Below are 17622 nucleotides of genomic sequence, written 5' to 3' on the forward strand. Positions count from 1 at the left end.
TGTCACATACACACACACCATTATGCAGAACATGTTTAAGCTTTTCACACACAACACCCTTGCCATAACCAGTGCCATAACCACATACCAATGCACAGACGATCGTGACACGACTGCAAGCTATACATTTACAAATTCAAACAGCCCCTAAGAAACACAGTCTTGATATTGGATTTCATTGGCGAAAAAAACATCTTTTTACCCATAAAGGCGAGTATTTTCCTCATAAACATTACCAGGATATCAGTATTGATTGAAACGTGATATGTAGTCCCACATGTGCAAATTGATGTCTTAATGTTATGTTGTTGTTGTTTTTTCATACCTGTTGATATAACAAGATATCTTCTATAACGAGGAAAACGACTCGGTCCCAGCCTTCTCATTGTACAGTGGAAACTCGATATAACGAGATGGTCGGGACCGAGTCGTTTTCCTCGTTATAGCCGATATCTCGTTATATCAGTAGGCATAAAAGAAAGCATAACATAAAGACATTAATTTGCACATGTGGGACTGCCCATCATATTTCAATCAATACTGATAATTTGATATTGTGTGTGAGGGAATTACTCACCTTTATGGGTAAGAAGATGTTTTTCGCCAATGAAATCCAATATCAAGAATGTGTTTCTTATTAATTGTAGATGTTTGAATTTGTAAATTTATATAGCTTGCGATTGTGTCAAGATCGTCTGTGGATTGGTATGTGGTTATGGTATGGGTGTGTGTTGTATGGAAAGCTTGAATATGGTCTGCACAATGCTGTGTGCGTATGCGACACATTCTGTACACATGTACATTTATGACTGCGTGTGTGTGAAGATGGGGAATTCCCTCCGTAGAAAGCCAATCACAGCATCAGATTGCCTCACACCTGCTAAACGTCATGATGATGTCATGTATACATATGGCCGTCCCACCACATTGTCTGCATGTATCAGTGTGCGCGCACACACACACTTACACGTACAACATGCAGTGCTAGCTGGAGTGCACTGAAGAAAATAATTATGTGTGTACAAGACAGTTTTTGGCGCATCAAGCTTTACAATCTCGAAAGATTATAGCACAGGCGAAGTAAAGCTTTATCGAAGACATTTTGCTTTACCTCGCTATAACAGGTTTGATTGGCTATGTTTTTCTTTGTTTGGAAGTCACAAAATTTATCTCGTTATAGCAGTTATTTCGTTATAGCCGATCTCGCTATAAGAGTTGCATTTTACATAGACTTGTGTGGAAGGAAATTTAGGACCGGGAAAATTTCCTCGTAATAATCGATATCTTGTTATAGCAGTGTTCGTTATACCGAGTTTTCCCTGTATCGAGTTTCCCCTGTACTTGAAAACTATTTTCCTGAATACAGTATTCACCAGTATGTCATTTCATGTTAGGTCTTCATATGGGGAATAAGAATTATGTAAGACATGCCATAACCAAAGCCTAAAGTGTATAGGCAGTTAGCAGCCACATTCACACAAACAGAATATGTAGCGGGTTAGCGAGCACGCTCAAAATCAACAAAATCTGTGCAGGGAAAATCTTCTTTCAAATATGGATGATGATCCAAGGTTACCAGCATCATTTATGTGTCATGTAAGATAGATACACCATTTGTCTTGTGAGTGCTAATATGACAGTGCTCACAGTCTTTTTCAATTGGCATGTCTTACTTAGAACAAGAAAAACTTGTAAATTCTTCTTCTTCACAAACTAACACACTTCTCTCTGACACAACAAAAGACATATAACACACAACACTTTGGTTTCACCCTGATTTTATTTGGGTGTCTAATTCATACACCAGCAAATTAGTGAAGACGAAATGTCTCTGAAATACATGGGCAGGTTGTTTCCCCCACGCTGGGAGCGACTGTTATGATGCTGTAACAGAGTGTAGTGTGGAATGAGGTGAGCCAATGAAGATCAGCCTGAGTCCAGTTTATTTGAAGCATGTGCTTGGTCTGCGGGTGGTGAACATGGGGCGGGCTGGCCTCTGGGTGCGATGGGGAAGCGGGAACTTGATCTTGGAGTTCTGGATAAAAAAAAAAAAACAAGCAAGGATTTGAGACAAATATGACTAACTTCACATTTAAGACCATAAGCACAAGACTACATAGTACTATAGGAGTTCAGAGTCTCTGCAGTTGTCACAAGAATGTCAAAATACTGTAATTTGACACTCATTTCTGAGAAATATGCTGGACTGTATTATTGAGAGAAAAGAGTTCAGCAATTTATACTGAGCTTTTATCATAAAATAATGATGCAAACACTGGGCAAATGCCTGAACAGTGACAAGGTTGTCCATGCAATTTTAGAGAAGATCCCAAATGATGTTGGACAATTCCAGTCACACGTGCACATGCTATTATGAAATAAATACAGTGGAAACTCGATATAACGAGATGGTCGGGACCGAGTCATTTTCCTCGCTATAGCCGATATCTCGTTATATCAGTAGGCATAAAAGAAGGCATAAAATAAAGACATTAATTTGCACATGTGGGACTACCCATCATATTTCAATCAATACTGATAACTTGCCGATATTGTGTGAGGGAATTACTCACCTTTATGGATAAGAAGATGTTTTTCGCCAAGGATATCCAATATCAAGAATGTGTTTCTTATTAATTGTAGATGTTTGAATTTGTAAATTTATATAGCTTGCGATTGTATCAAGATCGTCTGTGGATTGGTATGTGGTTATCGTATGAGTGTGTGTAGTGTGGAAAGCTTGAATATGGTCTGCACAATGCTGTGTGTGTATGTGACACATTCTGTATGTACATTATGACTGCGTGTGTGTGAAGATGGGGAATTCCCTAAGTAGAAGGCCAATCACAGCATCAGATTGCCTCACACCTGCTAAACGTCATGATGATGTCATGTATACATATGGCCGTCCCACCACATTCTCTGCATGTATCAGTGTGCGTGCCGACGCACACACTTCACACGTACAACATGCAGTGCTAGCTGGAGTGCACTGAAGAAAATGATTATGTGTATACAATCTCGGAAGATGATCGCACAGGCGAAGTAAAGCTTTACCGAAGGCATTTTGCTTTACCTCGCTATAGCAGGTTTGATTTACTATGTTTTTCTTTGTTTGGAAGTCACAAAATTTATCTCGTTATAGCAGTTATTTCGTTATAGCCGATCTCGCTATAAGAGTAGCATTTTACATAGACTTGTGTGGAAGGAAATTTGGGACCGAGAACATTTCCTCGTTATAACCGATATCTCGTTATAGCAGTGTTCATTATACCGAGTTTCCCCTGTAATTTTAAAAATGTACTGCAGTCTTTCAATTGTCTGGATTTTGTTTTTTTTTTGTTTTTTGTTTTTTTGTTTTTTTCAGAAATCTGTAGTCATCATCAAGAATGATGGCTGGCTCAAGATGAAGGAAATGTGTGCAACAAACAGGGTTTACTTATGCATGACAACTTAGGATCTTATGATGCTGGCAGGCAAGCACTTATGTTAGACTGTGAGTTGGATTTCTTTATGACGATAAAACACTGGTGGCACAATCTGGTCTCTGGTAGTCTTCAGGTGCACCCTGATTACCAGCACAGTATCCACGGCAATAATTGTGGATTGCTCACAGCCTGTTAAATTCACCGGCTTTTCATCCCTCAAATAACCCCTCTGACTGCTGAATTGTTTTGGCATGAGATATTTTAGACACCTACATGTTTGAATGAGAGATATACATATACAGGAAACCAGACTTGGGTGCTGTAGCCTCGTGCCTTGCACCAAAATTTTGTGAGCATAATTTTGTCTACAATGGTGCAATAATTGTGGTGTCTGCTCATGGACAATGGGAACACTAAAGTATCTTTGGTTAACAAGAAACAGTATGGATATTAGAGGCAGAAGAAAGAACGCAAGGTTTTTGCATTTTCACGTTCTGATGAAACTGCGATAGAACGAAATAAAACCGCTTAGTCCTAACAGGAGTCACTTGAACATGCAATGGCGACTGTTTCAATATCATCAGGTGAGAATGATAAGGGCGTTACGTTGCCACTAAAGCCATACTATCCGAGGCACCATAATGCCCTTCTCATTCTCACTCAACAATATGCACATGAACTAGACTGCAATAGCTCTCTTCAGTTAGTTGTGAGATTTCAAAGAGTCATTCCCTGCTCCGTTTGATTTTCCTGTACTCGGTGACGTTAGCTTGCACATGAAACGAAGTTTGCGGTTCAGCGACCAGCAACTCACCAAGAACTGCTTGATGTGGGGCCTCCTGCACTTGGATGGAGCGATCTCTTCCACTCGGATGATCTGAATGGAGTGGGCCCTGGCTCGATGCCTCGCTCCCATGTCACGATCTGTTCACAAGAACATTTTGTAAGCCAAAACTTAGTATTGAAATCTACTCAGAGTAGCTACCACTACTGAATTACAAACATGTCTCTTCACTTTTTTCCTTTTTCTTTACACACGCTTTTGTTTGAAGCAACCTCATGATTTCTGTTGAATCATTTTCCCCAAAGGTCAAAGGTCCCCCCCCCCCCCCAATATTCCTGTATCAATGTTTGGGGGGGGGGGTGAAGATAAACTGCTACCAGTATCAACTGATGCCATACAAATTGTTTAACATGAAATATTTCAGTGTGGAAATTTTAACAAATTTTCTATTCTAATCAACTGAAAATGTGGGTAAATAACATGCAAACTTTTTATATATATATATATCAAATAGATATTCTAATACATGAATATATAAATACATGACATGTTTCGAAATTGCAGGAAAATAACTTGCACTTAACTTCCCCCTTTTTCAGTAACTTTTGTCAACATTTTTTTTTCTTTGCCTTCAATGTGCATGCTGCAGAGTGGAAATTATTTTTTTTTTCGTCCAGTCTGCAAACAAAACTCAAATGCAAGATATTGAACAGGAGAATACATAGAGAAAATTGACAACTTTCCTCCACAAAGATTGACATCACAGAAAGAATCCTTATAAAAGCACAACATTTCTGCATACATAATACTCACATACTTCACTCTTCAAAACCAGTTTACACAAAACTTGCACAAGACAATCTTTTCTGAGAGAATATCTTGAGAATGAACCGAGAGCTAATTTCAGCTTTCAAAAGTTTTCAACTCACAACACTGTGTGACTGCTGCAGCAGTGGTGAGGTCACGGTACTCCCTGTACATGTTGTGGGTGCCACTCCTGGAGTCGTAGCGCAGCCAGATGCCAAAGTTCTTGATCCTCAGGGGCTTCTTGTCGTAGATCTGAAAGGACGGATCACATTCAAGTGTGAACACACAGGTCTGTTCAAATGGCAGCTTTACTGAAAATTGTTGTTTTGTAATATTTCCTGATACAAAATCCCCAAGATCATTCGCATAATGACTTATCTAGGTTTTAGGCGGGTGTTTGTTGAAATACGTAAAAGGCTTATGAATTACACAATCATACTCATATCTTTTCTTGCATCAAATTATTGCTTCCTCAAAATGTGTATGTGTAAATACAAGACTATTCATGAAATAACTTTTCCCACATTTTAGGTGGTGTTTATAAAGACAGAGAAAAAGCTTGAAAACAACACTAGCATACTCGGTACCCCTTCTGGCATTGTAATACACTGTATTTGTTTCTTCAAAACGTGTGTGTGTGTGTGTGTGTGTGTGTGTGTGTGTGTGTGTGTGTGTGTGTAAATAATGCACTAAATAAATTTTTGAGAATATGATACACAGCACAGAAAAAAAAGCCAACCTGGACCACTTTCTTTTACTCTGCCACATACAAGCTTCCTTGCTAACTTATTCATTTTCATTTATTTATTCATATATTTATTTATTCCATTCTATTTTCACAGGGTAGCCTTTTCAGTGAAAAAAAAAGGTGATTTACAAAGGGGTCCAGCATTAGATCAACACAAAATGCATACAAAGTTATATACAAAAGTACAGTATAATAAAAAGACATAATTACAAAATTAATACAAAATCCAGATAACAATACAAAGGGAATTTATTCTTGATGGCAAGAAGAAAATAACTTATTGTCAGCCAACGAATGGGCACTTACCTGATATCAGTATGACAACCTTATCTAAATAAATTCACATTTCGACTTATGGGTAAAATACACAAAAATATAATGTATATTTGTTTGTTTGTAATGCTCTACTAATCCGTAAGCATACCTTCTGGCAGCCAACGATCTCTCCGCGAGACTTCTTCATCTTCCGCAGGCGGTTGCCAAAGTACCAGAAGCGGGACTTTGCGGTGACCTCGTCTGGCGCAAAGATCCTCATCTTGAAGAGAGGTGGAAGCGGCTGCTTCTCAGTGGGCATCTCCCGCCCCACCACCAAGAACTCTGTCAGCTGTGGACGTAAAAGTAGAAATATGGGATCATAAACCACAATAAGCCTTTTACTTTGTTATTTGCTACTTGAAATATGTTACAGATATTTCATACTTTTCCTGTAAAAAGAAATTTGCTCAAAATAATTTTAAATAAAAAAAAAAAAATTATGACAAATTCCCTTTCATACAACACCCAAATCACTGCATCAAATCATTAATTAATTGTAATTTGGTCCCACCACACTTGCAGTGGTTTGTCCGCAAGAGATATATGTGCTTGAACTTACCATAGCTGGCAGTAGATTCATTAGCAGAGGAACAGAAAGTGGTAAAATTTGGTCAGTTTTCATTTTTCCAAAGTTGACTTAGGCCAAGTAAAAAAAGAAAGCAGTTTCTCGTCCGGGTTTTTTGAGCAAGGCGATGAGGGAGGTCCTTACTATTTGATATCTTACTATTTTTCGAGGATTGTCAAAATGAAAGTAATATGTGTTTCTCGTCCGGTAATTCTGAGAAAGGTAACGAGAGAGGGGTTTACTATTTTCTATATCCAATTTATGAAATGAAATATCACTCTGGTAGCTGTGTTATGAGAGACCAGGTCCCAAGTGTATGTCTTGCCTGCACTCTGTGCATTTTCAAACAAATAGATATATTATGTACCATACTTGAAACGAAACTTCATGCATGCAGAAATTGCTTTTTCTTTCCACTACAGATGTCAAGGGAAAATGACCATCTTAATACTGGTATTTCTGATACCAGTGTACTTGCAATTCTGATGTATTGTGCTGTTAATTGAAACAGGTATAAAACATGTCTTTCAACAAATGTACGACTGAAATTAATTCCATGATATTCAAAACACTGCTTTATTTATCATTTGTGTTTATGACTTTTTGAGTCCACACAGCTGGTATGTATAGTTCTTCACAGTACAATTGTAGCACATTCAACTGGAAACTAGCTTGTACAATTGCAGATGGATGTCAAAATGATACTGATGTGGCATTATAGCATTTAACATTTAAAGATGTTTCTTCATGTTCTAAAAAGACATTTGATAATCACTCATCATTTGGATGATGAATTATTGTATAGGGCAAGTCCAAGATATCGCGCACCTTACGTATGGGACATTCAGAGATTTCAAACCTCTGAAAAGTAATGAAGGAGCACTTGGATTTTACTGTTAATCATCAGGAGGACTGGTAGCCCTGAGAAGAATATTGTGTTGAACTTTGATGTCATTCGACCTTGGGTTAATTATTTCATTAAGAAAAACATGCCAACTTACGTATGGGACCAGAGAAAAACTGGATTTTTCAAAATAAAGTTTGAATTGAAAATTCTCTGAAAGTACCTTACTGATCAAGTTCTATTTAGAAGTGAAGAAAGGTACAATACTGAAGTGTCTTTCAGCAAAGTTTCACTGCAAAAGAATAGCGCATATTTTCATGAAGTTTGTTTAATTAACGAAAGTACACCTTACGTATGGGACATGGCTCAACTTACGTATGGGACATTTGTCTTTAGTGCACAAGTGTATTCATGGGAATGACTTTAAATTTTCCCATAGTGTCATATTCTGTTCCACAAATCATACTACAACATGTAACAAATGAAATAGACTTCTAAGTGGGTACTTTCCCGGTTCAGATACCTAACAAAAGCTAAAATAAGACAAATAAAAGTAATTACCAATTTACAATTAAATGTCTTAGTTTGGAATCCGTCATGCTTTAACACTGTCCTCATGATGTCTACACATACAGATACAGTATACTGACACTCTATTTCTAGCCCATTTGTAATACTCTGGTCAATATTTTTTATCAAATGAAAAAAAAAATGTGCGAATTCTAGCTTGCGACCTTGATGTAGCATACATGCACATGTACCATGACTAATTTGTAGTCTTGATAATTTCAACTGTAAAATCAAATGTCATGTACAGTGTAATTTGCAAATACAGTTTGAAGTGGGTACTTTTAGTAGTTCTAGGCTTACCTTGCAAGTTGTCTAAGTTTTTATAGAGCTTTGTAATTGTTTGAGATGCAGCACAAAAAAAACAACAACAAGAAGAGTGATTAATTTTGCTCTGTAATCATCATGTTTTGCCATGTGAATTTTAGCTTCTGCAAAATCAATCAAATTTTAATGAAACTTTTAGATTTTAAAAGCCTTGGTAGAACAAAGAGATAGAAGAATGTATGTGCCAATGCTGGCTTTTTTTTTTTCAAATTGCTTGGCTTCAGGTCTATGAAACCAAAGACGACAAAATTTGTGTTTATACTTTGTACATACATACTGTATGCTTGTGTAGTGATACAGGAAAGATTATCATTTGTACATAATCTTAAGAGAAAATGTAATTCTAGATTTGAAACACTTAAGTAACTCACTGATCTGAAACTTACAATTTTGATAAATTCTAATAACCTAATTTGATCATACACTACAAGATTGCAATGCTTGTTGATAATTGTGTAGATGTGGGGTACAAAGTACAATGTAAGTATGAGTTGATGAAGGTGTCTCAGAGCACATCTGTCTCTTCAAACACAATATAGAAAAGAAAATTGAATTCCCTATTTGTTTGTGTAATTTGTGATATTAGCACTCCAACCACAGAACCAGTATTGATATTGTGGTTCATGGCAAATGTAAACTATAGTCTTCATTTTACAGGATTTTCAGAAATCATGTTCATGACCTTGATAAGTCATGACATATTCTGAGGGTGTGCAGTTGAAATATTAAACATCATATCAAAGTAAAAAGTATTCTCGTAGGGTTTTTCCTTTGCTATCAACTCAAGTAATGACAAAGTTACCTGCTGTCACCTCAAGTGATTTTTCTTTTCAGTAAGACCTGTAATGTTGTCATTGATGAGCGCCACAAGCACAATTGTTTTGATTTCCCTTTTTAGGCTGTACAGCCTGTAGTACATGCTGAACAGTGTACTGCACCTAAAATGACACTCAGAGAATCCCATTCTCTAGGACAAAGTCATTTTGTAGAGAGGTAAAGTTGAAAATGATAACTGAATTAAGAAAATGTCCAATATCAAAATGTTAAAAGGAGGAATGTTAATTGATGACCAGCTGCACAGCCTGTAATGAAAATAAGAAAATACAGGTATAAATGAATATTCTTTATTTTCCTTTCTTAATCATAGAATGACTCAATAATGCTGTTCTTACACTCTCCCTGAGGTCAACTATAAGTAGGAGAGGTAGATATACAGACATATCCTTCAGAGTAGGTGCAAAGATAACCATTAACCAAACAAATGTAAGGACATATAGCATCCATGTCAAAAGGCGGTTTTCCCATTTACTTTGCATGTAATGTCCCATACGTAAGGCATTTGTCCCATACGTAAGCAAACTTTAATTAGTTATAAGATGAAGGACTAATTAAATTTCCACATTTAGTTTTGCTAATCTGGAGTTAAACTGAATAAATTAGAACTTCCTAAAGTATGATTGGTCAATGTTACAAATCTTCAGAAAAAAATTAAAAAAACATACTCAAATCCTTACGTATGGGACACTTCGTTCTGGGAAAGAGCATAATTTGCATAATTAATGTGCTGACCTTGTCTTACCTATTGGAAATCATACTAGCTCATACAAGGGTCATGTCCATAAAGGAACTAGGTCAAGGACAAATTCAACTGATTTTAGATGAATATTTTTAATTTGTCCCATACGTAAGGTTTGTTTTTGATTTATGCAAATTAAGGCCATATTTCTTGCATAAATTTGCATAATTAAATATTTTCTTTGCTGGAAATATGTAATTTAACTCTTTGGCTACAACATGATATCAATAACTTTTTGATTAAATCAAGATGAATTTTGAGCATCTGAGGGGACATTATCTTGGACTTGCCCTATACCAAAACTACATAAATGTAGTAAAACATGTACCTGTGCAGGTAAGTCACATTCTCCCTTCATTTCTTCCATGGCCATCATTACAGTGATACCAAGAAGCAGCAGTGATATAAACAGCAAAATACAACGTGTAATGACAATTTCAGTTCACGCTCATCAAAACTGCTTATTACTTTTCAAAGTTTTGGCTATTAACATTCATTTGTGGGTGTATTTTATTTGTTTGTTTTGTGTGTTTTTCCCTCATGAAAGACGTAATGATTTCTTCGTATCGAACGTAAACTGCATGTTTACCGTAAATAAGCCATTCAGCTCAGCTCAGCTACGGCGCATTCGATTCATCGAACTTGCAGTAACCTCTTATAGGCAGGAGCACATGGCGCATTCCTTTAAACTTGAAAGTGAAGCCACGTGTTTGTACATCGGCGCTTCCACACACAGCGCGGCATTTTGCGATCATCGTTATAGCAGACTTTCCGATTCCAGTCAGGGGAAAAGGAATTGGAATACTTCGGAAAAGACTGATGTTTAAAATTTAATGAAATGAAAAAAGCCTGAAAACAACGCGTGATTATGTTTTCATAGTAAACGATAATTGGAAACACGGAACAGAGTACCGGTATCGCATCCGCTCACAAAGAAGCTCTCTTGAGAAGATGAAAGCATTCCATGTCCCCTGCTAGATAGTGGAAGCTTCCATAATCATCCCAGCAAGTTTTTGGAGGTACATACTTGCACTTGTACACATTCACTGCGAGAAAGCAATCAATCAACGCTGAACATTGCATAGTTTGGCATCTTTATCGTGCTGGTGACCAGCTCGATGCTTCGGCATGTGTCATAACGTTATGTTTAGAGCCTGTAGGCCTCATAAGTCGACGAGTTTAATTCAAAATAGCAAAAAGAGGGAGATTGAAAAAATACGAATTCTGGTGGAAAAATATGAATTTTGGAGCTGCTGAGTACTAATTTGTGCTTCCAAAGGTTGGCAGCTCTGGGCCCCGTTTTATGAAGAGTTAGAATTGATTATGAAGTCGATTTCAACTGTAAGTCTATGGCAGACTGTGTAGTAAGGAAAATTAAAATTGATTTATATCTTTTGATAAAACGGGGCCCTGGTATTAAAGCCGTTCGCTGTGCACACGTGCGCTTGAGATCGGTTCTCTCCATCACTGCACTCCACGATTTTTTTTCCAGCTCCAGAACGCGCGCATGCTATGCTGGCTGGCTGGTCTCCTCTATGACTAGTGTGTGGTTACATCGCGCAATCAATCTAGCAGCACATGAAGCGGGCAACAGCACGAGAAAAATGTACAGAAGGTGCTCAACGTCCTGTCTACACCAGGACGTACCGAGTGCGCTGTACATCACAGCCCAGGCCGCGCCCGCCCGCGCCCATCCAATTACAGTTCAACTGCTTTGTGGGTCATTCCTTCTTGCCGAGCTCGCAGTGTGAAATGCATGCGTTATTACATACGCACTACAGAAGCTACAGCTGTACTACAGCTATAAAGTAGAGGAAGCAAGGCGTAATTAGAAATGAGACATCACGATTGGTAGGTGAATTGTCGATTTTTTTTTCGGCGGCCGAAAAAATAGTAAAATATCAAAAAAGTCGATGCGGCAACTGAAAATCGATGCGAGCGGGGAGCGGGCTGGGACGAGAATTATGAATTTCTTGGTATTTTCAGCGCCATTTTGAAAATAGTAAATAGTAAAAAAATCGACGCGGCGGCCAAAATCGATGCGCGCGAGGACGAGAAACTGGTTTCTTTTTTTACTTGGCCTTACAAATTTGTATGCCACTTTTTTTCCACATCAATTTGGTGAAATTACATTTACCTTATAATCGGCAGCAGAGAGCAGTCTGGAAATCTGAATTTTATGAAATTTGAATTCTTTTCCAAGCATTTCAAACCAACAGGTTTTATTTTATTATTATTATTCTTTTTTAAACCACAGTCATACTAACAGTCAGGCACAAAATTCAAAATCTAACTTATATTCACTTGTATTCAGATTAGCAGGTAGGGCCAGGGTGCATTGACATTTTGGCATTGGCCATTGCCATGACACTGCCATTATTGGTGACAACATTCATTTGATATTGAGCTTGTGTCAGCACAGCACCCCACATGCATCGTGTGCATCCGATCATGCATTTTTCACGTCATGATAATCATGTGCAAAGTGGAGATGTGTTGGTTTTTATGCATCATGCTTCATAACAAAGTGAACAAGTGTTACTGTTGTGGATCTCGGTCATATTAATATTATGCTAGCCTAAACCATAAGAAAATCAGATGTACACCAAGCCATGAAATGACATCAATTATCCGTAGATTGATGTGATAAAGACATGAACAGTGTTTAAATCAGTCAAATTTTTCGTTTTCTTGAAAAATCTCGCATTTTAGTAACTTTTTGTGTACCCGATTTTCCCATTGTAGTGGTGGCTTTCATTCGCCCATCATCATAAGTAGAGAGCTCGCTAGCACTGAGCCAGCACGCGGCCTGCGCGGCGTCCGCGGGCAGTCGTAATGCACTTGTCAATGTAATGACTCACCCCACTACCCCCGGACATGGGTGCGTCATTTCCTCGTTTGGTCCGTCAAATTTGTGACCCAGGTGTGCGTCATTTTACCAGCTATGTCCGTCAAATTTTTGACCGAGAGGTGCGTCAAAATCCCATCATTGTCGTCAAATTTTTGACCGAGGGGTGCGTCATGGTACGTCACTTGGCTATGGAAAATAACACGCATTATTCTGAACCAAGGGGTGCGTCATGGTATGCACTTGGCTATGGAAAACTGCACGCATTTTTGCACGCTACCAGTACCGGATACACGTACGTACCGCGAGTGAATTTACAGTGAGCGCTTTCCCGCGGCGGCAAGTGAAAATCAAAGTCGGGAAGCGTTTTGGAGTAGGCCTAACGCTAAGAGGGAAAAATGCTTGCCCGAATCTGGCAAGCAAAATGATTTAAAAGCCACCCTTTCTCCTCACATTTTCTTTCCAACAAACTCATGAAATCACGCATACCATACTCAATCTCAAGCCAGACGGACTGTTTAGCGATATAACGATTTCAACCTCACAGTACTAGATAGTAAAATCAAAGATCGTATACGGAATTCCGTATACGATCTTTGGTATACCATTGCGTGGTGCGCACGTACTGCGCGTACCTAGTACCTGCAGTAGCAGGCAAGTCGAGTGTTAGTGGTGCGCGACTCGCTCGCTAACGCAAGTGAGCAGCGTGCTCGTTATTCCTCATCGAACGTACATCGTCCATGTGTTGCATTCAACCGGACTAGAAATGGCCGCGCACATACAGCGCATCTGCAGACAAGTCATGGCCAGGTACTAGGTGACTATGGATTGCATGCACACATACATTCGGAATATCGTAGCAGCAGAGTGATGTACAATTGTACGGTGAATGACGGTACGGTGCTTACAGGGCCAGGGTAAGGGAAACTTGCCGAAACTTTGACAAATTGTGTATACGAACCGAAAGAAAATTAAATTGCGTGAATAAAGCGTATGCAAAAATCCTTTCAGTATTTACGGGGTGCGTCAAATGTACCGAGTATGTCCGTCAAGAAAGTGACCTAGGTGTTCGTCAAAAACCCCGTGTTGTCCGTCAAAAAAGTGACTGTGGTGTTCGTCAAAAACCCCGTGTGGTCCGTCAAATAGTGACTGTGGGGGTGCGTCAAAAACCCCGTGTGGTCAGTCAAAAAATGACCATGACGCACCCATGTCCGGGGGTAGTGGGGTACGTCATTACATTGACAAGTGCATAAATCACACAACACCCATAGCAACTCCCGCGTCAGCAACTGCGAGGATCTTCACGGGCTCCGATCGGGCAGCCAATTTCACAGAAATAGGCATTACAAGGTCCATTTCGTGTACTGTTCTTACCACGTGCGTTAACATGAGGGCGATAAATTTTCCTTTCAAAAAATCAGAAAACATTTCAATTTTGAAAAAAAAGTGAAGTTTCGATACTGCCATATTTTGCCCAATGTGGATTAAGTACACAATACACCAAAGGTCACGACAAATAAGTGCGAAATTTCGACTTAGCGTGCTGAACAGAGATCATCCTCCTCGGGCTACTAGCGGTAGGTACCACGGTAGCACACGCAGACCCACGTACAGGAAGGCAAAAGTAGTTCAGGTTTGTGATTCGAGCATGTTGTTTGACATACGGCCGTATTACTTTTGAAAAGAATGATATCAATGCACCCCTGTCATACCTGCTACAGCTAGCGATCGTCATGAATGGGCTCAGACTATTTAGAGTCAGAAGTTGAGAACTGCGTGTGTAGAAAACGATGTATGATTGAGGGTACCACCTATCGTCACCCTAAGGACCTGCAGCTTGTTTATTCCAAAAGTATAAAACAAAGTCGCCAAATTTTTACCTCAAATACGCCATAAATACTGCAGTTTTGAATATCGTGACCGTTCTGTTGATTCTGAATCTCCGTTGGAAAATAACGCAATTTTAGTGCATGCTATCCATTTTCTTCGCGCGGCTGAAAAGGGTACCTTACGATCGGCACCCCCTCCCTCCATACGTAATACACGTGAATTTCACAATCATGCATTGTTACTGAGCGGATGTGTAATTGAGACTGTTTAAGTTAGTTTGGTTTGTTAGTTTCTTAATGGGTTTGATTTCCATTTGTTCGCTTTTATTGTTTTCATAGCCAATGGCACTTAATCCCGCGCGTACCTTTTCGTTCTATGAGCAAACAGCCATGATACACAGCCTCACAGGGTGCAGATGTTGAGGTACCCTGCCGATAGGTGGTACCCTTACCGTACATGCGCGACAGCGCCATCTAACGTTACTGCTGAATGACGAATGCTAATTATGCGTATAGATCCCCAACATGACATATGCTGTGGCGTGATGATAGTGAAAGGTGGGTGGGTGATACGTGGGTACTCAATATTCCATTGCCTTACTTCATATTGAATCTCCACAGCATCATGCATGCTGTAAAGTTTACACTCAACGGTTGCAACACAGCATGCAGCAACCGCTGCATGCTGTAACCGGCTACCGGCTGCGGACTTCAGTGTGTGTGTACAGCTACGGCCCTACGTGTACGTCTGTGCTGTTACATAGATTCTACGTGCAATGTACGAACTACAGTAAGTTTAATCGACTTGCGACTCGATAGTCGGACATGGCACACCACAAATTATGTTGTTTAACATACATCGGAGAATGTGACTTCACTTATAAGCTTCCTAATTAATTCTTAATATATTTAGCCATTCATTATAAAAACGATGGTCTACATTTCAAGGGGGAAAGGTGGAAATGGCGGTTTCTAACCTGTCCTCTGAACTTCATTTCGTATACAGCCCACGAGGAAAAGGACGAAAAGGACCGTACAGTGGGTGAATTGTACAAATGTAAGTTAAAGCAATATGTACAAATTTTACACAAATCAATAATTAAGACACATGTTTAGCCATTATCAAAACAGTTATGATATATTTTATTTACTTATTGAATTTTGAAATATTAAAGAGGGGAATAAAAAATAAAGATTTTGTATAACAAAGACTTCTTTTGAACATCACCAAATTGACAATAATGATTGTATTAAGCTGAAGCTATCGTGTCGAGGGTATGTCGCTTTTGCGTTGCCAATTTCAAGATTGTTTGAGATAGCTAGCTCGCTGACAGAGTGAGACATGTACGTGCTGGTGGATGATAAATCGTGTGAAGTAAATCATCTAAAATACACACAAAGATACATCTTTGCGGATACCTTCAGTTACTGCAGGCCGGGGGGGGGGGGGGGGGCATAAAGGTGTTCAAACGAAAATCCCCTGTTGACAAGATGCAGACACTAAAGCATTTTCACTGTTTTTGAGCGAAGACCCCTGTTTGTGGTGTAAAAAAGTTCTTCGGGGTAAGAGCCAAGTAAATAAAAATAGAGACAGAAAAGATTGGAGTGAATTTTCAATGACTTTCTATGAGTGATACAGGGGAGCTTTTGAATTTTAGAATTGTAATTCAACAATTTATTTAAGGTGCACACTTTGGATGAGTATTTGGAAAACTTTCAATTAAAAAAACAAGTTCGACAATACGTAATTGGTTATTTCTTTAAATTAGAAAAGAACAGAAAAAAAATAGAGACAGATTTAGGTCTTATGTAGAGCTGAATATGCCTACTGTATGTTACAACTTATGTCGGCGCGGCGCCACGTTTTAAATGTGGCAGCAGTCTGATTCTGGTGCCATTTCCGGGTTTCTTCAGCTAACAAACATAACAAACAAACAAACAATATTATAAACAAACAAATAAGCCAACAAAAACAAAACAAAAAGCAAACAAATATAATTTTCCGGGGGTAATCGAATGACAAGCAAACAAACAAATAAACACACACACACACACACAAAGAAGAAGAAGTTTAACCACAAGTGGTTAGACCATGCGAGTAACACGTTTGTATTATGCAAAAAAGGTGTGGACCGAGACCCCCCCGTTGCCCCGCCCTGGTATTGTACTCGGCTGCAAGAACGCCGTCTTGTGATTTCTACTTCAATCGCTCATATCACATAAGCAATCACAAACTTTCAAAATTCATGAAATTCTTCCGTCGTACGTCGATGTAGGGCAACACTTTGTCAATCAGTTGCAAATCACAAACTTGTATAGCGAATCACAATTTCAAGTTGTTTATTTCATCTCCAACATAATGTGTTTGTTTGTTTGTTTGTTTGTTTGTTTATTTATTTATTCACCGTAAAATCACAAAAATAACAATGATACAATACAACTGGAATATATAACTGAAGAAAAACGGATGGATTGCCCTGCTCAGCTCGACCTTCATGGCCGTGCTGGTCTTCCGAGGGGTCCAACTTCACATGAAAAATTACAACAGTCGAAACTCCATACAATAAAACTAATTATACACACACTGTCTTATATACGAACAACAAATTGATACATCAGTACAAAATCAACTAAAACAACAGTAAAAAAAAAAAAGCTTGTGAAAATGATACCCCCCCCCCCATACCGGCTACCAATATACAATGTACCCTCCCCCACCCACAGCCCTCCCCATATAATAACATGATCATTAACATAATACAAAGATACGTGAACATTATCATAACATCCAGTGTAAAACATAATTATTTATTGCTTTCTTAAAGGAATTACATGATGATGAATATATCATATCCAAGGGAACAGTATTGTACATTGATGCCCCACGGTACGCGAACATGCGTCTACAATATTCTGTTTTAGGCTTTGACAGCGTTAATCTTCCATACGATGGTAAAGAATATTGATAAGATACAAAATTAAAC

General features: G+C 38.7%; 1 protein-coding gene across 1 annotated transcript; it reads right to left on the reverse strand.

Annotated features, from left to right (window-relative positions):
- Positions 1 to 1761: 1761 nt before the first annotated feature.
- Positions 1762 to 15661, reverse strand: LOC139743764 (large ribosomal subunit protein eL20-like). Its single transcript, XM_071654217.1, has 5 exons — positions 15616 to 15661; positions 6192 to 6371; positions 5142 to 5271; positions 4243 to 4352; positions 1762 to 2035 (listed from the first exon to the last, which is right to left on the reverse strand). Exons 1-5 carry the CDS (start codon positions 15631 to 15633, stop codon positions 1943 to 1945), a joined length of 531 nt encoding a protein of 176 aa, XP_071510318.1. The 5' UTR covers positions 15634 to 15661; the 3' UTR covers positions 1762 to 1942.
- Between the last annotated feature and the right edge of the window lie 1961 nt (positions 15662 to 17622).

This window comes from Diadema antillarum, unplaced genomic scaffold, assembly GCF_040938485.1.
Source record: "Diadema antillarum isolate AM-2024a unplaced genomic scaffold, OU_Dant_1.0 seq00001105_RagTag, whole genome shotgun sequence".
NCBI classification, from domain to species: domain Eukaryota; kingdom Metazoa; phylum Echinodermata; class Echinoidea; order Diadematoida; family Diadematidae; genus Diadema; species Diadema antillarum.